The 27,096-nt window shown below is 40.0% G+C and overlaps 2 protein-coding genes across 13 annotated transcripts in view; one reads left to right on the top strand and one right to left on the bottom strand.

Annotated features, from left to right (window-relative positions):
- The window catches only part of nalcn (sodium leak channel, non-selective), a 69,388-nt gene extending 66,971 nt beyond the window's left edge, over positions 1–2,417 (bottom strand). For 7 of the 12 annotated variants that reach the window (XM_086220243.1, XM_086220246.1, XM_086220249.1 and 4 more), the window contains exon 1: positions 2,297–2,417. The gene's annotated coding sequence lies outside the window, so the exon portion shown is untranslated. The remainder of the gene's footprint in view (positions 1–2,296) is intronic. The other 5 variants (XM_086220248.1, XM_086220253.1, XM_086220245.1 and 2 more) reach the window with 4 other exon arrangements.
- Positions 2,418–5,085: 2,668 nt separating this feature from the next.
- itgbl1 (integrin, beta-like 1) overlaps positions 5,086–27,096 on the top strand; it is a 39,702-nt gene continuing 17,691 nt past the window's right edge. The window contains exons 1-6 of the mRNA XM_086220240.1: positions 5,086–5,351; positions 10,344–10,546; positions 20,625–20,771; positions 21,246–21,368; positions 22,616–22,756; positions 26,576–26,716. Coding sequence (XP_086076366.1) covers positions 5,263–5,351; positions 10,344–10,546; positions 20,625–20,771; positions 21,246–21,368; positions 22,616–22,756; positions 26,576–26,716 — 844 coding nt within the window. The 5' untranslated portion in view covers positions 5,086–5,262. The remainder of the gene's footprint in view (positions 5,352–10,343; positions 10,547–20,624; positions 20,772–21,245; positions 21,369–22,615; positions 22,757–26,575; positions 26,717–27,096) is intronic.

Raw genomic sequence — 27,096 nt, 5'->3', positions numbered from 1 at the left:
CAAAACCTTGGGAATTGTTCTGCATTTGTCGAACATGTTTTGTGTGTTTGTTATGTTTTGACATGAAATAAACTCCGTGCGTGTTTGGTGAATAACTGCAACGAATTTGTCTTTTGTCGTGTTCTTATCAAGAACAACTACAATCCCAGACAAAGCCAAAATGTTTGAAAAAGTTGCACAGATGAAAACAAGGACTAAAAATTGAAGCGCGAGAAAGACATTAAAGAATGGAAACAATGTGAGCAGATCACCCTTGTTTCCTCCTGTGCTCTTACCGAGAAAAGAAACTCTTCATCCATCCAATAAACCCCATGTTGTTAGAAGCAATTTCCAAGTGTAATTACTACACTTAACATATGGAGACGGAGATGCGAAGAAGAGCGAAAACAAAATTACAGGGTCAAACTGCTATTATGTGGGAGTAGAGGTGGCAAAGACTACAATTATGTTCCCACTTGGAGAGAGGACATGTTCCTTGTGAGCAGGATGCTATCACTGGGCATATTAATTGTAAGTGAGAGTATTTGACCGATTCCGAAAACTTTCTTTGCTGAAAGTTCAATTTTTGAAGAGAGTTAATCTCTCATCATCTTAATTACAACGGACTACAAAATGTCTGATGGTAGATGTGAGGCACAAAAGGCAGATTAATACAAACTGGCTTCGAATTAGTAAGATTCATTTTAGGTTGTGGAAAGAGCAAGGTTTCTCCGGGGCAATGGTGGCACTCGAAGAGGGCTCTTACTTCTCATTATTCCATTTTAGGTTTTCTTTTATTTAAGCATCTATTGATCTACATTGCTAAAATGCATTTTATCCCCCCCAAAAAATGGATCAAATAAGTAACAGGGATGTGGAAAGGGACAATTTTGTTTTACTTTTACAGCTGCAACATAAGTTTTGACTGGCCTTATTTGAGATGACTTATAACGCTCTTTCCAATCACTTTCCATGACAGAACTTAAAACCCAAATGTTCAAAATCTCAAAGCCCTTATTAAAACATCTAATATATTACAAATATACTACTTGAAGTTTACAGAACTCTTCACACAGCAATTTTGTTGTCTCAATTTCACCAGCTGCTTATTAACTTTAAATTTATGATCAATTTGTTCATTATCTTTTTAGTTCAAATCGAAGACTTTGTTGACTAATGAGCTTACAATGTACAAAGAAGACATGAAATATACCAGACAATGAGCATTTATACAGTATATGCATATTTTTTGGACACTTTTGCTATCATTTGTAGCAGTAGCCATGAGCTTAAAGTTTAATATAGATGGCTGTCTCTTTCTGTGTTGTGGAGTCACAAAGAAGTGATGCAGCAGTGAGAAAGACATGTTTGTGAGCTCATGACACTGATTTGGAGTACTTGAAAGGCAAAATTATTGAATTTAAGTTGTGGAGAAAGAAAAACAAAAAAACTAAAGATTTAGATGACGTTACCCGTGAGTTTGTTTCATTTTCCTTAACATACAGTCATCTAAATAGTGATTAGAGTAGCTTAGACAGAAAATAAAACAGATACCTGTGAAATAAATGTATTTTTTTTACAAAACTAGAATAACAATATGAAGCAAACCGATGTTGAAGTGTTTTATCAAACATGAATGAATTGATAAACACATACACTTTGTCATTAACACTTCCGGCCATCAAAGAGCTGCTTGTGTTTGAGTGCAGAAAGTGTTCCACATTTAAAAGCAAAATCCAGGAGTTCGACTATCAAGTACTCCAGAAGCAGCTAGCATGTGTGTCCAGGCCCAACTATGGCTGACCCAATATGGCCGAACAGATGAGAACAGCTACAAAAACATGAAATTATCACGGTGACACTATCCTCGTTTACTCAGGACAAACTAATAAAGCGTAAACCAAAACAGCTTTCACACAAGTGCATTTCAATCAAGAAATGCATATTCATCTTTAGCCTGAAAGCTACATGAGTAACACAATTGGAGCCAAGGTTACTATGGAAACGGAGAAGAGCTAAGGTGCTACACTGAGCAAAAAAACGGCTAAACACAACACAGGTATCAAATGTGGACACACGAAGATGTTGAACCAAGCTAGTATAATACCTGGCGACCACACCACGTGTCAGTGAGGCAAAAACAAGACATTATTTTTTATCAAGGCCTACACCCGATGATTTAACACCTTGACTTCCTGGAAGAGCTCAAGCTAGCAGCAGCAGCAGCAGCAGTAGGATTCTGCCGCATCCTCGCTGCTAAGCAGATGTCCACCGAAACACACGACGGTCACGTTTAGAAACAGACGGTTGGACTTACGTGAGGAGGATTTCCCTTATCAACCGTGTCTCATCCCGTCCATGACATCAGCTGTTTTCCGGGTGTGTTGGGTTCGTTTTGGAGAGTGCGGGAGCGCGCAGGAAGCAATCACATCAACAGCAGCAGCGTGTGAAGCAGCGGGGGCGCGCAGCCATCTCCATGGTAACAGCCGAGCCCCTCTCTTGGCGAGTGGCACATCCAACCTCTGTCCCCAAGTACTTATAATACCTTAAGTGTTTTCATTTAGGCCTAACCTTTCCATTATTAAGTCAAATTGTTGATTATTTAAATGTAAAAACGAATCTGAAATCCATAGCCCTAGCAAAAGTCAGTTCCAACATGTTGTTTTCCCTTATAAGTAACAATGAAGAGAAATAATATTCACTCTATTGTGTTCTGTTTTTCAATTAAAAAAAAAATATAATATTTGTTTTAGTCCCATAAGATTCATGTAGGTGCTGTTTGATGAAGTGGATGGAAATAGCTAAAAAAAATAAAAAATAACAATGATTACTACAAAATAAGATTCATAATGAATTTTAATATGAATATATGAAATATCTCAAACACATTAATGGACATATTATATTGAGCAGACTTGAAAGACGTTGCTTTAGTCTTCCTTGTACCACTCTACTGTACTCGTGTGTATTTTAAAGTATTTTTCAAAACAGTACACAATCAAATAAATGACGTACTGTAGCATTAATATATACATCTTTAGAAATATACTCTCTTACAAATATTGACAGATTACTAACAAAAATATCAAGCAAGAATGAGTATACTGATGAATCAAATTTGAAAAAATAAGGGATATATAGTGGATGGACAGGATTTTCTCACCATGCAGTGACAAAGCCCAAATATAACTACTGATTGATGAAAGTCTTGAATGAAGCAGCAGCTGTCAGTCAGGAACTTACAGATACTTTTGACATGGACGACAAGCACGTGCAAAACCACTTACAATGGCTCAGGCCTGCTTAAGCGTCCCAGGAATCCCAATGATTTGTTATGCACACAAGTCCTGAGCCCTAGCTAGAGCTGGAAAAACTCTACCGGACACAGCTATTGTTAATGCTATCAGTCACATCCTGTTTGGGCTATGATATGTCAAAATATCTAAATTTATCTTCAGTTCTCTGCCTGGATTGGAGCTATCATGTGTTTTCTGCATGTATTTCTAGTGACTATTGATTTACAAACCATTTTTTTAAGTGATTTGTCCAGACTGATAAGCTTGGGGCTGTTATTAAATGGCAAAGTATGTGTTGAAACTTAAAATTACACTTGTTGTATTAATTTTCCCATAGTTTAACATGTCCTCAGTACATAAACACTTAGGTGGCTTCTTTTTTTTTCATTTTCAAAAGCCAACAGAAAAGGCTCTTTCTAAGGTGGTTATGTAGCCCATCTGGTTGATTATGGCACTTTTAAAATCTTCAAAATGAGACTGGATAAGCTTCTTTACAATATAACCTGTTGAGTGAGTCAGAATGCATAAGGAGAAGAAGAAATTGTTAAAAAGTACATCTCCGAGGGCTTTACGACACTTCCAGGTGCTGCCTGCCTGCTCTCTGTGAAAGCCTGCCTCTTGTGCAGAAGACATTGGCTGTGGGGGCGGTCCTTTAGTGTGGCCCAGGTCACATTTTCAGTCAAACTGTTAAAAGAATGTGGCTGCATGTAGTTCAGATCTCCCTGGAATGTGGGGACTGGATCTCAATGCATTCACACCTGTATTCAAAGCATACCGTTTCTGATGTCGTCATGCCAGATGATGAGTAATGCCAGTGACAGATTCAGTCATTTGACTAGAATTTGAACAAATATATTTTAGCAAGACTTTAGTTTTTACATTAGAGGAGAAAAAATGAGACATCTGTGCTCTGGAATCATCATTTTTAGGTAACATCATCAACTGGTCATTTGAAGTGGGATTCAGGTTTTGCAGGTGGGTTCGCCTAAGACTGACGTGGGGCTTTAAGGTTCCTTTAGTGAAAATGTACTGTAATCTGAAAAAATAAGAGTCAAAAGTCACAATAACTACAACCACTTCAAATGAAAATAATATTATTAGCAATAATAATAATAATACATTTGAATTGTGAGCACTTGTCATGGTACTCAAAGTTACTTTATTTTGACACACCAAAAAAAAAAAGTATGAGACTGCAAAACATGATATACTACCTACATACTGTAAGCAAAGCCGGAGCTTATGGAGGTAGAATATATCCCTGAGCTGCTAAGGGATTAACAAGTATAATATGCTACATAACTATAGTAAGACAGGTGTGGGTGTTACAGCTAAGGAGGGCTGAGGAGCACCCCCCCCCTCTCTCTCTCTCGCTCTCTCTCGCTCTTTCCCTCTCTGCATTTAAAGGATTGACAGACTCTTCATCCCTCTCAGAGGAAACTTTGAGGCATAAATGTGAGCCAGTGTAGCTGATGCTAAATTAGCAAAGTGGAGTTCAACAATCATTAATTATTATTTACATCAGAGCGTTTTCCTGCTTCGACATGTCCAAATGTCTTCTATGGAACAGGACAATTTTTTGGCAGGTATTGACATTTGGTTCCTGTTTATGGTTGAAAAGAAATAAACAACTTCTGCACCACAGAGAGAACATCTGGAAAAAGAAAGGGGAAAAAGTGAGACAAAAAAATAAAAGAGGGTCTGCTTCTAATTACATCTCAAACTGGTGACTGAACTTTTCATTTTGGCAGTTTTCCCCACGCGAACTCTTGCCCAGGACATTGTCTGAGAGTCAAGACTAATCAAACGCACTTGTACTGTTGGCCTCTGAAGGGATTGAGCCAGTTCGGGCCAGCCTGCTGCTTTTTCTCTCCTTCTCTCATTTTCGTTCCCTCTCGCTCCCTCGTCCTGTACTGTCTGTTTAAGGGGAGGAAGACTGGGAAATTCCTTCAAGCTACTTTACTTCAGGTTTCTGTGGGATTTAAACATGCACACTGAAGTTTTGGTACAGTCCATGTTAGTGCCATTGATTCTAATTCTGCTCTCTGTGGAGGACACTTTGTTACAGTCGGTGAGGTGAGTTTCTGCACAGCTTGTTTTTTTTTCTCGTCTATATTGGGGTAAGTCTAGAGAGCAAGAAGGAAGAGGGAGGTGTAGAGTTTTGCTGACAAAGACAACATTTTGGGAGAATGCATTGTAAGAAAGTTTCAGAGTGCCCAAAGATGTTGTTTGCACTTGAAGTTTTTATGCTGTTTTCGTTATGCTCCTTTACTTGACCGTCCTGATGCTGCATGCCAAGTCACACAAGTCAAAGTTGCAGCTTGCACTGTTTAAAACTGACTCACTTTGCAGCTTTACTGCCTTTACAATATTAAGGCAACATTTGAGGCCAAAGTTTTGTCAGAAGAGACATTTGAGTGACATTTTGGCCTGAAGTGCAAAGATTCAGTGAGCTGTAATATCTAGCCATGTTGACATAGAGAGGAGAATCTAAAACCTCATGGATGGTTACCTCATTTACGCAAAAAAAAGAAGAAGAAAAAAAACTGCTACAATTAATAATCTTTAAATTCGTTTCTATTTAATGCTCAGTGGAGCTCCAGTCAGCAGATCTTTAAACGTTTCCATATGACTCCAACTCAGCTGCAGAGGCTGTTTATGCCAAGCAGGTGCAGCATGCCTGTGCAAGTCATATTCTACGCTGCATGCTAGCTATTGTGCAGCATGCCCATTAGAATCCAGGTGATAACCTGTGATGACTGTTTTTCCCAATGCATATCATAATCATTTATTCTCTCTGTTGGTAAATAGTTATATAATCATAACAATGTGACAGTGAGAAAAACAGTGGCTGTAAATCTAAAAACACAGGGGAAGTCCACTCGCGGGCTCTGAAGGAACGCGAGGACATTTTTATCTATTTACAAAGCTTGACCCACATGATGTGTACAATGTCAACAACTTGTTAGAAAGTCAGGATTAAGGTTGGAGGGCTGCTAACTTTGCCTTTTAATGAGCTCTATAATTGAGGAAGAAAAAGCCCCCAGGACCACAAAGACTTTTTCCCTATTCACAAACATTAAAAAAAAAGGCTGTAAAACATTTAGTACAGTGAAATGTTCTTGAAGGAAATCAAGGTTATTCAGCTAATCCAGTTACAGACCAGGAGTTGTAAAAAAAAAGGCTTTTTAAAGGCTTTTGAAAGGTTAAAAACAGGCGGCTTGTAAAAGAAGATAAGAACACTATGGGTGTGCTGATTTTTCACGTGAATTCCAGTTGCAGCAAGCAAAGCACAAAGCAATATTAATGATAGATTTTCTACACTGAACATGTGGTATAATCTGTTTGGTAAGATTGTAATCTCTCTCTATCATGCAGTCATACAATTGTGTGTATGGATGGTCACATAGCCTTTATTATAGTACCTTATGTCTTCAAGCAGTTCAACATATTAAATCTTAAAGGCATAGTACACCCCAAAATAGAAAAAAAAATCAACCTTTATCAACTCATCCTCATGCCAATAGAAGGAATGGTTTCCAGGCGCTTGTCGAAACCTGGACGAACAGCTCGGTGGAATTTTGTGATTTTATTTTTTTTTAATCTATGTAACAGTTGAAAATTGGTCTCCATTCACTTCAGTTGTTTGGAAGATTCCTGCAAGGCATTTTCCTGTGAAACTCCAGCATGCTTTTATGGCCTAAAAAATTCACCATTGCGGGTTTGAGCCCCGGCTCCAGTACGGGATCTTTCTGTGTGAGTCTCCATGTTCTCCCTGTTCCTGTGTGGGTTCTCTCTGGTACTCCGGCTTCCTCCCACAGTCCAAAGACATCAAGAGGGGACGAGGCTGATTGATACTCTAAATTGACCGTAGGTGTGACTGTGAGTGTGAATGGTTGTCTGTCTCTATGTGTTGGTCCTGCAAAGGACTGGCGACCCATCCAGGGTGGACGCCGCCTCTTGCACTCTCCCAGCCCCCCCGCAACCCTTGACAGGCTAAGTGGTAGAAAATGGATGGATGGATGGATGGATCTATTGGATTAGACTCGTGCATTGGATTGTTGTTAATATTATGTAGCTAGGCTGCACGGTGGTGCAGTGGTTAGCACTGTCACCTCACAGAAAGAAGGTTCTGGGTTCGAGTCCCGGCTCGGGCATGGGATCTTTCTGTGTGGAGTTCGTGGGTTCTCTCTGGGTACTCCAGCTTCTTCTCACCATCCAAAGACATGCAACTGGGGACTAGGCTGATTGATACTCTAAATTGACTGTAGGCTCCAGCGACCCTTGACAGGAACAAGCAGAAGAAAATGGATTATATAGTTTTTGTTTAGCTGTAGCATTTTTTAAATGATGCACTTTAGTTGTAACTCTGCCATGTTAACGAGATAGACACACGGTGGATGATTCATCCCAGGACTATGTTTTAACATTCTGAGGCTCTAAGCTACATCTTACAGTGGGGGCCTGGGAGCATTATGGAAGTGAGTAACAGTGTCATTACTCTCATTGTACAGGCAAATCACAACTGAAATGCAGCACCTTAAGGCGCCTCAGGGGAAAAAAATGAATAAATAAAATGGTATCTAAAACATATTACACAAAAACATACCAGTATCCAAACAGGATGCGAATCAATAGACTTTTATTGCCAATATTGATTTATCAGTTCCCTTTTTTTACTCTTGAGCAATTGTGTAAAAAAAATAAAGTAAGTTTTTATTAGATTTGAGACTGAACTATCACTACTTCCTGTCCTACTCTCAATTGGCCCTTTTCCACTGACTGCTCAGTTCAGTACGGTTCACTTTCTTTTGCTTTTCCATAACTAAAATCTGGTACCTGATACCTGGTACCATTGTGGATACTACCTTAGCCGAGGTTCCAAGCGTGCTGAACCGATGCTAAACGATGATGTGTATATATGGGTGGTTTACTGATTGGTGGCCGCTATTGACATCGTTACATCAGCATTGTTGACTGAACCCAGACAAGGCGCCCACCATTTTTAAATACCTCAGTCTTTTGACATTGAGTGGTAGCAACATTTTATATACAGTATATATAATTCTTCACTGTAACGTGTCTGCATTGAACAACACTGATGACTGATATGATACAGATGGATCCGAAAATTTGGAACTGAAAATGATATGGAACCTGTTTTGCAATTCTCATCTACATAAACATGGTATTTTCATTGCTGTCAACTTGTTTATTAGATTTCATTCAAGTCCATGTAGAATCAACATCAAGTGATGTATTTGGGTCAATATATTGTTTACCACCCTATTTAGTCATTTCCACCCAGCCATTCATCCATCACGAGAGAGCCTTGAGCCATATGAAGGAGAACTTAGCAGGAGGTGGACAGAAAGGAGGACTTTCTTAATCAAACATACACCGAAATCAAGATGTCTTACAGCCAATGCGCTCCCATTTTTCTAAACAACTTTACAAAAGGAGATGCATGATCAGATGTCACTTGAGGCATTTCTGCACAACGGATTAAATTTCAGTTGAAATGGCCACAAAAAATGTTTAAAAAGATATTTGTTTTCTGAAGCGGTCTGTATTCCAAAAGCATAACAGATCCCAGACTTGTGAGGGAGTGTTATCAAGCACATATGTTGGCTGAAATAAGTGAGAAAGAGCAAAGCCTGAGATGGGAAGATTCTCAGCATCACTGTCTTTTTTTTGGCCTCACTCTGACAAAGTCCCAGTGTTTCTGAGGCTGATTCAGGGGAAGTATCCTTCACACCAAACAACCAAAATCCCCTTCAGCAGATGTAGCAATCCTGATGGGAACTGGCTGACTCTGGAGGGTCAGCCTGAAATTGAGAAAGGCAGGGACAAGGTCTTGTAGTGGCAGTGGACTAGGAGAGAAATTAGACTCATCCTGAGTAGCAAGTAGAGTAATATCCAGTGTGTGCTGCTCCGTAGAGAAGCCTGGAGGTAATCAGCAAGTGACGCCTGTGTGAAATGGAACTTGTATTGCCTCCTACATGGAAGACAGAAGTCTCTGTAATTTAATAGGAGTGACTCTAAATCTGTTGATTGTTTTAAATGTGTCTACTGTTCTCAGACTGGCCAGCTGCCCCAGATAAAGAGAGGGCAGAAAAGAATGTCTGACAGCTTCCAAATGAAACAAACTGATGGAGCAAAAGCACAGCTCAGCATCTGCTGCTGGAGGGTCCTCAATGAACTTTGCTTGTCTGCTATTTGATGTGTTTGATCTCTCACGCCAATGCATCACATGAGATATTTGCGATTCCAAGTTTTGTTTTGTTTTTTGTTTGTGTTAAAAAAGAGTGATCGCTGTGACTACTGAAGATGTGATCGCCAGAGTGTGTTTGTTAATTAGTTTGCTGGATATTAAGAAAAAATAAAATTGGTACCACTCTGAAATACTCCTTTTCTTATCAAGGTTAGATAAATAGATGTAAATGTGTTGTTACTTGCATTATAAACACTTCATATCCATTAATTAACAGTTAGAAATGACATAACCTTGTTCTTACTCATCTAGGTTAAATAGGCTATCAGAGCTCACCTAGATGGATAAAAATTCAGAAATATAGAATAACTTTGTCTTGCCAAATAGTGACCTCGCATTGATATATGGGAAATTAGGTTATAAGTAATCCGTAACTGTTAATTAATGGTTTATGAAGTGTTTACAAAGCAATGAACAACACACAAGCATTTATTAATCCTTGATAAGGGGAGACTTATCGTAAAGTGGTACCAAAAAATTAGAGGATGTATTTTGATGAATTTGGGGGGGTGGAGGAGCTGGGTCTGATAATGTCACATTGCATTGCCAGAGGTATGAGCAGTCTGAACACCCTGACTAGTCTTATTTTCCTGTTTTGAATTTTTTCCTTCAGGATGTGCCGACCCTGCAAATAGAAGAAAAGTTGAAATTAAAATATACCCTTAAGTCTTTCAGTGTAGTACTATTACTAGAAATGTTCACAGCAAAGAAATGAATGAGCTTTGAAGTTTTTGGTATCTTCCAGGATTCTTTATACAACTGACTCTCTCTCTCTCTCCCCCCCGTTTTCTCAGCCAGGTGGGTGGCGCATGCAAACTGTCCTCGGAGTCTTCCTTGCGCCGATGCCGGACACCTGATGGCAAGACCTGTAGTGGGAGGGGCAAGTGTGACTGCGGCGTCTGCGTCTGCCACGCTCCAGAACCTGGGAGATTCTATGGGCCTCGATGCGAGTGCCATGACTGGGTCTGTGCTACAAACAATGAAAAAACTTGTAATGGTGCGTATAATGATATAATGACATGTTACATACACATCAACGGTTTTGTGCTTCTATTGGTCGGTTGTCCGCCTCTTGTCTATCATGTGACTGTGTGATGATGTCGATGCACATGTGGCTCCACGTATTTGACTGTACTTGGTTGTTAGTAATGGGTCAGTAAGTGATGCAGCAGAACTCTTCACTGCAGTTTAGATCAAAGAAGCTCAGCAAATGGATCCTCCAGATGAGGTTTATGGTCTGTTTCAGCCAGGTGCTAGGAAGAATACTGCAGTATTCAGTTTACTGAAGTAGTAGTGGTTCATTCCACATTCATTGAATATGAATACACCTGGGCTCCCATGCATTTTGATTCTGATTTTCTTTCTTTCTTCATAGCTGAATGAGTGCAGTATTGTTCCTTTGAGACCTCATATCATTGTAAAATATGGAAAACAAATAACTTCACATGTTTTGTCACACAGCTTATTTTGGGAAAGTGTTTGTTAGCGTGTACTGCAATTGCATTCATCATTTGGCCATAAAACAAAATTTTTAAGTTCCCGAGTTTGCTCTGAGATTGTCTCTGCCATTTTTTTTTTAACTTTCCTAGATGTCATTGGATGTCATTTTTGTTATCATGTAGTGGATTTTCAAGGAACTTTCAGGAAGGATGTTTCCTCCAGGTCACCTTTAGAAACTGCCTATTGTGTTATTTCAAGTTAAACGTTTGGGGAAAGTGTAAATAGGAACAAAACTAACTCAAACTACTAAAAGTTTGTATATGTTACAAACCACTGACAAACAAACTGATTGATTCTGGGTGCACACAAAGAATGAAATCAATCACAAGATGGAGTCATGCAGTATCTGGCAACTCAGCATTTCCTTATGTCTGAGTCATGTAATTTTAATTATTTTCATCATTTTAAGAATGGCTGTTATGTGTTTTTTTTTTTTTCAAATTAACCCGTTACGCTGATAACCACACAAAACAGTACATTCACAGTCATTGTAGCCTAAAGAAAATTAAATCAACATTTGTCTTCCTTGTGCTTTTTTCCTTTTTTGCAACGTGTGCTTACCTCCCCTTCAGTGTGTTCTCCTCCCTCTCCAGTCCTCAGCTGCTCAGCACTGGGACAGCCACCACTGGAACCTGCACAAGCCTCCTTGAAATACTGGTGCCGTCTCCGTATTTGCACCTGTTGGCAATCAGGCGAATTGTCTTAGTTATCTTAGAATGCACATTTAATTCAGCACTCATTTCCAGCATTTCTGACATGCCCCCCCCCCCCCCCCCCCCTACATGGTATAGAACCGTGGTAACTTGACATCCTTTATTCCGTCAGGGGAATTTGCAGAACATTTTGCAGTATTTAATTTGATTCTCTTCAATGGTCTTCAGGGAACATTTTAATGTGACCAAGTTCTAATCCTTTCATAAATAAAAGATGATGTGTTCAACTCTTTTGTTACCCCTTATAGAAGATCTTTTACAGAAGTTCCCAGAGTTTCCCCTCCCTTGTGGGCAGACATGATAAATTCCAAATAGTTCTGATCCATCAGCATCTTTCCTGTGTTGTGTATTGATAAATCCACTGTGTTTTCCATAGTGATGGAGGAGCAGACACATTTTTAGTCGAGCGTTTTCCTCTCAGTTCTACCCATTTTTCAGTTTTAACCTTAATCTGAAATATTGTCCAACACAAATACCATGAATGCTCAATTCTGTACAATACTGCAGCCTATATTAATTGAGCCTGAAAGCTATTTGATTGAATTGGAATCGTACTGTTGTTATAATAATTATAATATGAGAAAACAGTCTTTAGGCCTGTAGGATAATCCCTGTGTGTGGATCTGGGGGAGGGGGCTGCCAGTCAGGGACAGTAGCTGTCAAAAACACACTGATGCGGTGAACTTGTGAATTTATGATCAGCCTGGCATCTAAGACACCAGGACAGCTTGATAGCCTCCCTTTTTTATTTTGCACTGCACTCAATGTGTGTCCTTCAAGGAACTTGGACAATTCCCATGGGTCACGTGGGTTAATATAATGTAACCGCCTGTAATCTCACTATACACACTGAGTGTTGCTCTGTGTTTTTATACTTCCAATTAAGATGAACAACCTAAGACTGTGAATTTTACATGAGGACATTTAGGAGACACCACTCTCTCTGATGACACCTAATGTGAGGAATAAAGGACATTTTGTGCAGCGCTGCTCTGACATCAACACAATAAGCAGGTGAAATAAAACACTGCTGACAGGCTTTTATGACTGAATCATTATCCAGTAACAGAGGACATGCTATTTGAAATGCTTTATTCTGTGAGAAATAAGAAGCACTGCAAACCCTAAATTCAGTTTGTTGTGTAATTGTAATGATGTGTTCATTCATTACTTTCACTCACTAACAAGTACTGCAAGAGAAGACAGAAGACGCCAGATGAATAGGGTTTCTGTTTTTCCTCCTTGTAGTATGTCTTTGGATTGTGTATTTCCCTGTATATTATACTAGTGGAACCCTTGTTTTGTTTGTTCCTGTTCTTGTACTGTTGCTGTTTCTTGGTCTTTGTAAAGTCTCTTTGTTTTTATGCAGAGCTTCCTGTGTTGGTCGAGAGTTATAATCCGACAGTTACAGTTCAAGCATCCCCCACACCCTTTGGGACGTTTTCACGGGTGTGTGTTGGTTAGTTGATTGGTGCGTAGCATAAATATATGTAGGAGGATACATTTCTTTATTTGTTGAGATACTTTCTCTGGGCGTTCTCGGCTGGTGCGTGCTGATCAAAGACAAAAGGATCCTTGTCTATTTGTTTGGCATCCTCTGTAATCACCTGGCTAGTGTCAGGGTTTAATGGAGATGTGTGTGCATCAGGAATAGTCTAATGGAGATATGTATGTGTGTGTGAGTGTGTGTGGATGGGTGGGTGCATGTGATGTGTAGAGTGATTTATTGGGGCAGACAAGTTGGCTGCTGTGAGGAGCTCATTCTGGTTCAGCAGTCTGGAACCAGAAGGCCCTGCTTCAGGTCTGATAATGAGCTTTCACTCACTGGTACACAGACTGTAAATGGACCCTGTAAATGGATGGAGAAGCATCAAAGGAAGGATGGGATTTCACACCTAGACCATACACACACACACACACACACACACACACACACACACACACACACACACACACACACACACACACACACACACTTTATTGTCCCATAGGGAAATTTACATCAAATTCCAAGCTGCTGTAAAATAAAGCAAACCACTTAAAGACAGAGACTTACATGAAACTACATATATTAACACTGAGTGTGAGCCAATAATTTAAATAATAAAACCAGGTAAAATTGAGCCACGATAAAATACAATGAATTAAAATAAATCAAACAGTCAAACCAAGTGCAAACAAGCCAGATAATAAAAATTCAGGTAGCAGTAGTCGATCCCTAAATCAAAGTGGCTCAGTCTCTTACTGTGTAAAGGCTTGATAGAGGATGATATAAATGAAGTAATATATGCTAAATACATGTGGCCAATGTGTGTCAAGTATGGGCTGCAGGCTCATCATATTCTATAGACTTAATAAAACATCTTCGTTTGGTACAAATCCCTCTGTAGGAGTCACTCCATTATCATTTCAGTCTGGTTTTACATTAATTTGAATACAAATGATACAAGAATGATAATTGCTTCTTATATGTATCGCAATTGCAAAAGCAGTCAGAATAATTACCAGCACACATTTTTTTTCTAATCATTCATCCCTACATTGACGATAAAGAAAAGGAAAAGTCTTTGATAAGGAGTATTGGAGATATTCAACACTGATGTTGATGTTAACTGGATGTAAATCAGGAACATCAGAGGACTGAAGCAAAACTCAGAGGGACCAGCCCCCCCCCCCCCCACACACACACACATACACATACACATACACAAAGGATCAGACACATTTTCATAGTGTGATACACACGAACACTCACACAATCACATGCCTAAGTGCATGTAGTCCCAGCAAATCTATTCAAAGCATATTGAGAGGAATATAACCCCCCCCCCCCCCCATTGCTCAATGGCCCATGCAGCTTGCATAGTGTGCTGCCTAAGATTGGCAGCCAATTTCTCCTCCCTTATCCTCTCCCTTATCTCTGCCTCTCACAGCTGCCCGCTGATAAGATCCAATAGATTTTTCTCCTTAGGGATAAAAACGTGTGTGTTTCCATTCCAAAACATTCTGGCATTGGGATGTTCTTTTACCTTGGATGGCACTCATCAGGCAAACACAGACTAATTCATTACTTTTCAGTCATTAAAAAAAAAACGGATATATTTTTAAAATAGTTAAAATGCTTCCAGTGTTTTGTTGTTTAAGCTCTTTACTGTGTTTGCGTAGTGAATAGCGCTTTCAAGACAGAGCCTTTGAAATGACCTCCACGGTCTCTCCTTTTGTTACGGAGGTTTCAGAAGTCAGTTGAAGTGGAAGCTCTATACGTTCCTCTTTGTCTGTTTCTATAGAGGAGTAAAGCGCCGCGGGTGGTCTCGCTCTGTGAAGGCTGGGATGGAGGTGCTGTGAGGACATGTGACATTAATTTGTATAGTGAAATATGCAGGTTCTTTTTTGGGAATGATTAAAAGAGAATAAATCGGTCTCTTTGGACACTCATTCTGAGTAAAATTGCTCGTTATTTTTTGTTGTTATGGATGGAGAGTATTCTTCTCCACAGAATAATAGCTGCAAGCATAATTCTTCATTCTTTTCTTGGGGGTGGGGGTTTCAATTCAAGTTTATTTGGAGTGCAAAAACATGGTCCTGAGACATATTACAACATAAGGGCAGAATGTACCTGGAGAAAAAAAAGTATATAAGAAAAATCAACACCTGATTAGACAGTCATATAAAGTAGGCGGTTGTAGAATGATTCAATAAAGAACCGTGTTGCATGTTTGTGGTCCCATACATATGCTCCCATTAGCACTGAATTAGTTCAAATAATTTTAAAATTTACTGGGGCAAATTATGATTCTGCTCCTCCCATATATCAGGAAACTATTACAATGTAGTATTATGTCAGTAACGACAAGACTGTATGCACAAAAGGCAACGTGTAATCTCTGGTATGCTTGTATGAATCTCATGTAATTAATGGGATGGGTTTGCCGCCTTCATTGTGTTCACATGATTGTGTACCCAAGGTGATAATGTGTCACATAGTACAACTGATGTTGCACAACTGAAGTTGAGGAATTGACGTAGCTTCTAGCAAAATAGCGGCTCCTGCATCAAATGAAAAATGTAATATTTCAAACCTCCAGCTGATTTTTTGCACTGAATTTTATCGAACAAAAATAAATGCAAGCCCCCGCATGTTCCTCGGAGGATGGCTGATTTTGCATCAAGCGTGATGTTTTTCTGGTTGGCCTGTAATACTGTGCACTATTTCACCCATGGCGTGAAAAAATTGTGCCATTGTATTTTGCACCTTACAATCCCATGGGTTTCATTACAATACCACTTTTTTTTTTCGTAACTGGACCAAAAAGATGGATCAGTTTTAGTCGATTATGCCTTGATTTGTCATATTCGATTTTTTAATTTATTTATTTTTTGGTGTGTTTTTGTTTGTTTGTCTTTACCTCTGCACACACACTTTGCAACGGAGCAATGTGACGATGTCTGGACCAACATCTGTTTACCAGATGTGTAAAACTATCCTGTCATTGTATTCCACATGTTCCCTTTACTATATGTCTTTCTTCCTGCTCTTGTCCTTATACACTTCTTTCTATGACTTCCAAAATTTGACCGATAGTTTATATGAAACTGAACCACTTGTAACATACACAGTTGTCAAATATAACTGTGAAATGAAAAGCAAGAAGTTAAAGTTATGTCATGTTTTAATCCTGGTACTGGGTTTCATAGATGAGGCTCAACGTGGCAGTGTTTCCTGCTCGCCTTCGACAGCCTTCCCTCTTTTTCCCCCTCTCACTGGAAAACTGAGGGGAAATATCTCTCTCTTTCTCTCTGTCTCTCTCTCTCTTTCTCACTTTCTGAGTTTCATTCTGCTTCTCTGTGTTTTCCTCTGGTGTGTGTTCAGACAGCCTGTTCTTGGCCTTCTCTGCTGTTCTGAAACACAGAGAGCTGCAGGCATTGGCATTAGCATTGTTCAAAAGCATGAATTAAAACTTCTTAAACGCTTATATCAAAACATTTGTACAGTCAACATTTATTGATTTGTATTATTTTTTCCAGTTCAATCTGTGATAGAAATATTGATCCATTATTTGAATTTGTTCCGACATCAAAGATTCTTGATATCTAGCAGGGGTAGCAGTTCATATCTGTAATAAAAGCTGTTCTCCCTGCAGCCAACTATGTCGGCTTATGTTTGTGTCCTGCACAGCTCATCTCTCACAGGAGGAGCAAGCATAAGAACAACCCCCCCCCCCCCCAACACCCCCCCCCCCCCCCCAATAAATGGATGGTTCACATTTTTTGGCTTCTCTCAGGGTCTGGCTCCCAGCCTCTGTGCCCCCCCCCCCCCCCCCTCCCCCCACCAGAGAAGCTCCCACCGCAGGTCATGTCAGCAGCTCATAAGGAGTCAGTTGGCCAGAGTTGATCCAAACCTCCTCCAGATGCACTTTACATAATCTATGCTGAGCAGCTGCCAATGCACACACAACACAGGCAGATGATTCTAAGTAATAACTGGAGAACAGCTCTCTAATGGTGCTAAGTGGCTGTCCAGTTTGACTAATATGCATCATTCCTGTTATTTCCCAAAGACAGAAAAAAAACAAACAGAAACTAAGGACACTCATGTATCTGAGTTTTGGTTTTATGTTTTTGTACTCTTTCAAATACATATTGTAATGTGCTCTCACTTAAATATTCTGAGCTTTCCCGGGCAGCGTGCCTGAGCGGTGACTCACCTAATGATTCCAGTGAAGGCTGCAAGAAGAAAATGCCACTCAAGTGCGTCCAGGTCTCACAGTCAAAGGCAACTGTGATTGAGCTCCGACAAGAGCTCTCACAATTTCTCTGATCATACTTCCAGTAGGTTTTAACAAATTCTTTAGTGGCATTACAAAGCTATGATGATATGAAAGTTGACAATTGAACGCCTAGGTAGAGAATTATAAAAACCTGAGGGATAAAAGTGAGGGCACCTCAATCTAAGGCCAGCGCGCGCACACACACACACACACACACACACACACACAGAATGAGTTATTACCTGAGACAGGTGTCTCCTAGATCTTTTTCAAAGAAAACGAGCTGACGTGCTGTTGTTTCACGCTCCACAAGACACAGGGAGAGGGGAAGGAAGCAAGGACGAATAATTACTCACCAAGATGAGAATGGTGTTATAAAGAACATGATCTAAACAAATGAAGCGAGGGGTGGGGGGTGGGGATGTCATTCCGGAGAGGAAACATCAAGCACAAGTAAGAAATTAGTTTCTGGATTTGCAATATGCATCGGAGGCTTTGCCTCATAGTTTGGCTTCTGATTGAAACCAAACTGATACATCAGAATGGTTGTCTGGGCTCCTCGCTGAGAGTAAATTACTTTTAGTGTTTATTAAACCTGCACCAAATGGCAGAATTACTTCTAATATGCATACATCTACACATCTATAAACCTCTGCCTCACAAAATTATTTTTTCTTTATCGTTAAACTGGATCAAGTCACATTTTAAACCTTAAATTAGTTCAGTGTCTGACTCACCCTCCTCTCCTTAATCATGGTAACACTGCATCACCTGTTATTACAGGCACTGATGCTCCCAATTTCTGGCCCCTATTGGATGTGTCTGGGCATCAGACGGGACCTGATTGGCTGGGTGTGTCCGACAGAGGCGCGTGGGAAGAACTCTGACACCCCCCAAGACTCAGAGAATTACTGCCTGGAAAGATAAACTGTCAACAAGACAGGCACCTTCCCACACACATAGGCTTTGGCCGAGCAGACAACGACGGGGGCTACTCTGTATGTCAGACTGATTTTCAAGCGGAGCTTAATGGGTGCTAGTGGGTGGCAGTGACTTTCTAATATTCTACTGAATCAAATTGGAGAGATTTTAATCTAATTCTGTTTCACAGCTATTGCACGGTAGTTCCCGTTTAGAATGAGACATGATTGATCCATAAAGACATGTCCACATCGGTAATCTTATTTAGATTTATCCATCAAGTTATAATAAATAATATTAGGGGTGATGGTAATCATAAAAAATGAGCAGTGGAAGCTGCTATTTTCTGTGGCTTCAAGAGGACCTGAATTACTGTTACATAATTGCTGTTTTTGCTTGTTGATGAGAAAACCGGTATTTGCTGTATAGCTTCAAAAGATTGTACAAATTTGAAAGTAGTTTTGTCTGAAATCATTTTATTTCCTCATTTCCTCACGCTTTTGCAACTAGCTACTGTATGAAAATATCACCATTTATATATCTAAATTCATTTCATATTTTTACTTTCCCCGTTGTTTAAAATGTGCTTTCTTCTTTTCGCCAAGCGCGAAACTACGTTTTCTGAGATGTATGTGTAGATAATCAGGATAGAAAGGAGACTTGCCTGCTGTTAATGACTGATAGAGAGCCCTTGAAAAGGACGCCACATTTACATGATGAATGAATTAGGAGGATGATTGAATATGACACACAAGGCCCCACGTTGCTAAATGCAATGGGAGTAACATTCATAATAACTTGTCAGCAGCCTTCATTTGCATCATACTGCATGATTCCTCCTGTATTTCATATTTCTCATGACAGCCTGCCAAATGATGAGAAATAGTGACAAGCTGCTGTGTAAGGCCTCTCAGCACTGAGCAAGGTAACTCTGAGTGATGGATGAGGAAGTCAAGGGTTGTATTGGAAATATACTAAGAATTTTAAAAGCGACATGGTGCTGCCTGCTTGCTCACTATACAAAGAAAAGTCCATACATTTATGCATGCCTTAATAGAGTGATGCTGGAATGAGTCCCAAAACCCAGAAATAAGTAAAGTCGAACAGGAACTGAAACTCAACAGGAATTTTGAGTGGGTTTTCAGTTGAATGCCTGAAATAAGGGCAGTGGTTCACATGAGCTAAGACATGTAATGATTTTTTTCAGCATAAAATAGGTAAATACTGCAGTTTTCAAGCATTTATGTGTCCAAAAAATGGCAGTTGCTTTTGAGTGGCGAATGAAGACGGCAAGTTGCCACAGACATTAAATGATAAGCTAAAAACAGAACAAGCACAAAGCTACTCAATCGTGCGTCCTTTGTATGTTAACAGCAAAATATTGTCTTAAACCGCTAACAATTTTATTCGTACTTCAAAGATCATGTGTCTTGGCATGATGACTCAAGGTTGAGGGAGACATTAAATGTTATCGTGCCAAAAACAGAACGATCAAAGCTACTTGAAGTCATGGTAAATGGACTCAATTTTATATAGCGCTTTTCTACCTTAGTGGTACTCAAAGCGCTTTACAGTGTCATCTCATTCACCCATTCACACACATTCACACATGTTGATGGTGGAGGCTGCCATGCAAGGCGCCAACCTACTCATCAGGAGCAATTATGGGTTCAGTATCTTGCTCAAGGACAATTTGACATGGTCACCGGGGTTGGGGATCGAACCAGCGACCCTTTGGTTGCTAGACGGCCACTCTACCCCAAGTCATGCGTCGTTTGTTTGTTAATAACGCAACGTTATCTTGTACTGCTAAGGTTTGTATTTACGGTTCAAAGATCATAAGAGTGGTATTATTTTGTGGTGAGTATTTTCCAAAATGAAATATGGAAAAACTGAGATGCCCCAGATGTTTGTTTTTTTCTGCAAAGAAAAACTTTGGTTTTCATTTGAGGGATGGAGATAGTCGCTCACTTACGGGTCAGCTACCTATAATGCTACTAGTATTAAAACAGAATCACTTAGATAAGTGGGTCTTTCATAGTCATTGAAAGTCACTTGCAAAGAACACTCACTTGTGTACTGGTTCCACTGGGGGTAATTTTAACCAACTGACAATGAGCATGTACTCAACACTGGTAAATAGCATATGGTGTGTGGTTGTATCTCCTTTTAGATCGTGGATACTGTGATTGTGGCATGTGCGAGTGTGATGAAGGCTGGTTTGGCGATGCCTGCCAGTTCCAGGAGGAATGTAACCTAACCAACAAGAAGAGCAAAGAGCTCTGCAAAAACCCACAGGGGGTAGTCTGCTCCAACAGAGGTACTGGAACCACAACTCCATCTTCATAATAGACTTTACAGAAAGTTATCACATAACATTTGAGCATCTGTAGCACCTTCTATTGAGCAATATGTGTATAATGCTTATTGTTATTAATGTTGAATGTGTATTATCGTGCAACTGACTTGTGCAACAATCTGTTCATAAAGATAAACTTACTGATAAATCTGATTAAGTTACTGTTAAGTTACACACACACACACACCTACACACACACACCTACACACACACACACACACACACACACACACACACACACCTCTTAAACCTTAAGCCAACAGACTGAATGCCTCCAACGCACATCTGCAAACCAGCTGGGTTCACTGTGCATTGCATCAAATCATATTCACATTCAACAACAGACTATAGAACACACACACACACACACATACACACACACACACACACACACACACACATACTCATCAACCATGAAACTGCTATTCTTAACAGGCACTTGCCACTGTGGCAGCTGTATGTGTGACAATAACGACAACAGGGGCCTGGTGACGGGACGTTTCTGTGAGTGTGACGACAGCGAGTGTCTTGATGAGGAGACTGGCGATGTGTGTGGAGGTATGCCTCACAGTTCCTTTCACAGCCCACCAAATGTGCGCGCGCGCACACACACACACACACACACACACACACACACACACACACACACACACACACACACACATCAGTATGAGTGTATTGAAGACCCTCCATAGTCATCATATGGATATTAACTTTGTGGCCATTAGTGTCACTCAGTAACAGGTGATTTTTGGCCTTAGAACTTGTCAGAGGCAAAGGCCTGACAATGAATGTTACATTACCAAATGTTAAAGGTACTTCCTTACTTACTTTGTATTAAACACAACAAAGCATGTACTGTATATCCTTCCCTGAAGTACAGGGAGTATCTGAGTAAGGTTGTATTAAAATGAAAAAATGCCACATCTTCTCTCCTCATCCACATCCACATCATACTGGACTGAACTAATTTATTTTCATGTCATCAAGAGAGATTCAGGTATAATATTCCCAGCTTAGCATCAGATACAAAGCTCTGAGTTAACATAACGCTTTTGAATCCATATTTTTTTGGAAAGTTCTCATTCTCAAGCTCAGAGAGGAAGCTACATGGATATAGTAATATATACATAATACGAAAATAGAATCATCAGCACAGAGTTTTTAACAACACCACATTGTCTTTGGGACCAACAAGTAAGTTTGTAATTGGAGTGGGAGCAAATTTGGGGATTGGAAATGCCCACTCCGTTAAATTCACAGTACCACAAAAGGAAATAGAGGAAGATATGAAATAGAGAAACATGAACAAAGACAACAGGGCAGTAAGTAGAAATAAATTCACCTGCATTTTTACATCGCAGGATTTTCAGTGCAGGTATGAAGCAGCAACAGTCTGGTGGTCTCAAACTCTTTGTTTCCCTGTTTCTGCACACACGTGAATAAACCTGCTAGAGTAGTGCCTCTAAACTGAAGGCACAGATGTGAAATCAATATCGGTCTTCTCATCCAACCTACAACAAAGCTAATAATCAGATTTCCAGAAGAGATTGATGTTCATCCAAGAAAGAAATTTCCCGTGTATCCATCTGTGGTAAGGATTTCAAATTTGAAAACGTGAAATGTTTCATTGAGGGTATCTTTCTTATATGGGATCGTAGTTATACACCCTTTTTTGAAGTATTAAAACATTTCCTCGAGACTAAAAACAATGGGTTGTGTAGAAATCTATTTGCTGTGCAAGTTACAGCACTGACAGATGTGAACTCATCAGATGTTGCATGTGCGTTCTGATCTGCTTCCAGGCCATGGCCAGTGTTACTGTGGAAACTGCTACTGTGCTGCTGGTTGGCATGGAGACAAATGTGAATTCCAGTGTGACATCAGCCCATGGGAAAGCAAACGGAGATGCACATCTCCAGATGGCAAAATCTGCAGCAACAGAGGTCTGTTTACCCGCAACAGAGTGTCAAGACAGGACACAGTCCTCCTGGTGTGGGATCAGATTTGTAATTGATGAAGATGTTATAATTGAATAATTAACTTGAGTAGAATTTGGATATAATATGCTTACATATAACTTAGATTGAGCAATAAAATCCCAATATCTATCTTTCCATCCATCTATCTATAGTGCACTGATCCACTAATGTGCTCGAGATATTCGGCCACGTTACAGCTGCGTTGCAGTCCACTGTGTACACTAACAGTACTTCCTGTTGAGAGATTTTCAGATCAAAATAATTTTTCACCACCAAATTCCCCCATTCAGAACTCCCTGTAACATCACCAACATGGACTATACCTCCTCTTTGCGATTGTCGCGAAGGGTATCAATGATGCTAATGCTAACCTCTCAACCAGCGTCACAGAAAGAATGATTTTCCACTTGATTAGCATTGATGACTAATGTTAGCATTTGTTTTAACATTGAATTTGCGCTGTTTTGCCAGCCAGGCTAATACTAGTTTAGTTTGGAGAAATTTTAGTAACTAAGTCAACTTAACTTGTTTCCTGGATATATTAGAACAATTGATTAATAACATGGGGATGCACGGTGGTGCAGTGGTCTGCACTGTGGCCTCACAGCAAGAAGGTTCCGGGTTCGAGTCCCGGCTCGGGTGCGGGATCTTTCTGTTTGAGTCTTCATGTTCTCCCCATGTCTGCGTGGGTTCTCTCCGGGTACTCCAGCTTCCTCCTACCGTCCAAAGACATGCAATTTGGGGACGAGGCTGATTGGACACTCTAAGTTTACCATAGGTGTGACTGTGAGTGTGAATGGTTGTTCGTCTCTGTATGTTGGCCCTGCGATGGACTGGCGACCTGTCCAGGGTGAACCCCCCCGCCTCTCGCCCGTAGATGCTGGGATAGGCTCCAGCCCCCCCCCCCCCCCCCCGCGACCCTTACTAGTAAGGAATAAGCGGAAGATGACGACGGATGGATTAATAACATAAGCTTTTCCTTCAAGAAACATTTCATTGGTGGTGACATTAAAGATAATGTGCATAGCTATAGACATACTTAAACTCCTTTGAAGACTTTTAACAAGGCTAATATTGCTTGTTATTATTAATATGCAGATTTTTTACGGTTTAATAAAATTTCTACCATAGCTGCAACAGTTATCATTCATATTACCAATACAACTTGTACAGGAAATGGTGAATTTTCTCCAAACAATTTCCATCCAAGGATGGAATATTGTGGGTTATTTCAGACGCTGTGTTGGAAAATTCAGGTTATTTCATAAGAAAGCATCGATGGCAAGAGAGCCTCAGCTCAGTGTGCATCGTCTTATCTGACTGCACAGATGAAACAAAGTCACCTTTTCGTCATTCCCAACTGAGAATGAAATCTAAAAATAAAATCAAAAGAAAAGAAGAGAGAGAGAATATGCTGGTTTAAAAAAAAAATCCACATGTAAATCCCCATGACAGTCATCAGCGGACAGGCAGGCAGAGAAAAAGCTTTGCTAACCTCGCTCAAGTGATCCTGTGGGATTTCAGGAAAGCTCTCTAAAAATTAATTACAGTGGTCTGACTGAGGGCCGGCTGAGTGGTAGGGCTAAATGGTAGGCTACATATACAGAGCCCCATCATACAGAGTAGAGGCAGTACAACATGAACAACTGTTGACTGTGACATGCTGTAGCAACCCATTGTTCCCCTGTATCACGGTTCAACCCGGGGACAGCGAAGGAGATATGACTGTATTGTTTTCATTCTCAAATAATGTCGGAATATAGAGAGAGACTATCGTTGTTTGCAATGAAGAAAACCAGTGATATGTTTGATGCTCAAGATTTGCTCTAAAATTTGGATTTATTCCAGTTCATATGTTAAAAACAGGAAACCAGGAATTAGACTTAAGACTTTAGGTATTTCACATCTCAACCTTTGGTTTATGAACATTTCGCTCAGCTTGTGTAGAATGCAAAGGCTGCAACCTGTGAGTCCAGCAGAGAAGGCATAGGGAAAAATAAATAAATCAAAACAGTCTAAACGTAAAACACCAGGAATGAATCACAACAACAACAACAACAACAAAACAACCCTGGGAATACAAGGAAAAATGCCAGACTATTAAGAAAGGGCAAAGACAGGAAATACTAACAGATGAGGACACGTACGGCGACGCTTTCAAAATAAACCAAGCAATAACTAAAGAGGCTAAAACAGAATCAATTAAAAAATATTCAGACATGGAGCTTAAAGGGATAGTCCACCCTCATGCCAATGGAAGGACATCTTTAAAGTCGCTAAAACACTGCTGAAATTAAAAAGTATTGCAGCAATGTCCCTAGCAGTTAAAGTGAATGGAGATCAATTTTCTAACATGAAGAAAATACCAAATAAAATGATAAAATGCTACTATACACCATATTTGCTGTAATCTGAGTGGCCCTTTTCCTGTAAAACTCCAGTGGTGCTTTAGTGGCTGAAAAACTTCAACTGACCTTCTATCTGCAGGAGGCTGAGTGGTTAATGACTAAATTTTCATTTACTGGTTTCTGGTTCCTTTAATATCTATGAAAACAAAATATGTCTGCCAATTTGCGCGTTAACATTTACATGTTTTGGGAGAGAATGCAGGACACCTCCACTGTGTAAAACTCAACTCTCCTGCATGAGCTGAATGTTAAACCACATTTCCAGTAATGTATGAAGATTCTATAATATTTTTAGCCCTTGCATGTCATTTAATGAAGCCAGCCTGCATAGTTTCATTCTGCCCAAACCAATTCTTAGAAGTCAGACATTTTGATGCTAATTGAAATAGGAATAATTCTCCACTCCCATCCCTATATGACATGCGACTATTTCCTCTGAATTAACCCGCCGTCTGATAATCGTGAAGATAATTCCATGTGATTACAGGAGATGGATAAAGGATGATGATTACATAGAAGATGGCTCTTTTGATTTCATCGGCCTATATATATATGCAGAAATGTGCAGTCAAGTGTCTTTCTTGTCTTCCCTGTATTATATCTAAGCAGGATTCTTTATCTCCAACTCCAGTGAATGAATTTGACTAACAGGGCTCAGTCAAGAGTCTCAGTCTGTTAAAATCACCTAGTTGAGCTAAGAGTGCTTGAACTGGCATGCCGTCAAAATGCTAACAGATGTGTAACATTGAGGCTAAAAGCGTGAATCTGTATAGGAGATCATATGGTTGCATGAGGCACAGAGGAACTCTTTACCCTTATGTGGTGGTTGTCTTCCTGACGCATTCAAAACAGCACAACTGAGGAGGCAGAACATTCTTTGAATACCTCTTAATTTTGTAGACCTTTTTAAACAATTCTTGTGCTTGTCATATCTAAAGCTGCACCTTCACATTTACAGTAGGCATAAAAGTGGCCAGCTCTATAAACCCAGAGACGAGGTGGTGAGGGAGCCTGACTGTCGAGCCAGGGGCCAGGCAGCACACACTCGCCTACAGGCTTTGCCAGCTGGCCTGGCTCCCCTGGGATTTCCCGTGCTCTGTCACCACTGATAGGAGAAAATGGGATTTCCACTGGATATGCCGCCCAGCTGATGTCCTGACTAAGGTGTAAAACAAATGAGAAAGTGCAAGAGAGATAGACATTGATAAATGAAGAAAAAAATTTAAACTGAGCAGTATTTATCCTTCTGGCTTCAGGCTCTGTTATTTCCTTCTTTTTAGTTAAAAATCACGTTATTGATTGATTTGAATCTGCTGGAAAGAATCCAACACCGCAATTTACATTATATGTGTTTGTGTTGGTGTGTGTCTGTTAGGGACCTGTGTGTGTGGGGAGTGTAGCTGCCATGATGTGGATCCATCTGGCGACTGGGGGGATATTCATGGAGACACCTGTGAATGCGACGAGAGGAACTGTCATGCAACGTACGACCGATATACAGATGACTTCTGCTCAGGTTGGAGTTTCTTATTAGCTTTATGAACAGCCAGACTTCTATCAACCCAAGGTTACATTTCCTTATAAAACCTGACAAGTCAATCCCATCTGTTCTTAATCAACTGGTACAGCTGCAAAGGAAACTTTCCGTATGAATTATTTTTACTATATGATGGATGCTAACTATTCATTAAAGGAACATGACAACTTTTTGGGAAATGCATTTCTTTTTGTCCATGAATTTTAGAGCTAGATGAGCAGATAGATACCCTTATCTCCTTTCTGTGTACACTGTGGAGCTCCAGGCCCCCACCAGATAGCTGATTACTAGTTAGGTTAGCCGCAATTCATGCTAGCAGTAGGTCAGAAGAGAAAGATGTCTCAAAAGTCAACAAATAC

The sequence above is a fragment of the Aulostomus chinensis genome, chromosome 12 (genome assembly GCF_037954235.1).
Source record: "Aulostomus chinensis isolate RoL2024-O1b breed Wild chromosome 12, RoL_Achi_v1.0, whole genome shotgun sequence".
Taxonomy (NCBI): domain Eukaryota; kingdom Metazoa; phylum Chordata; class Actinopteri; order Syngnathiformes; family Aulostomidae; genus Aulostomus; species Aulostomus chinensis.
Note: the sequence above shows the minus strand (reverse complement) of the source record. Positions and strands in the feature narration are given on the sequence as shown.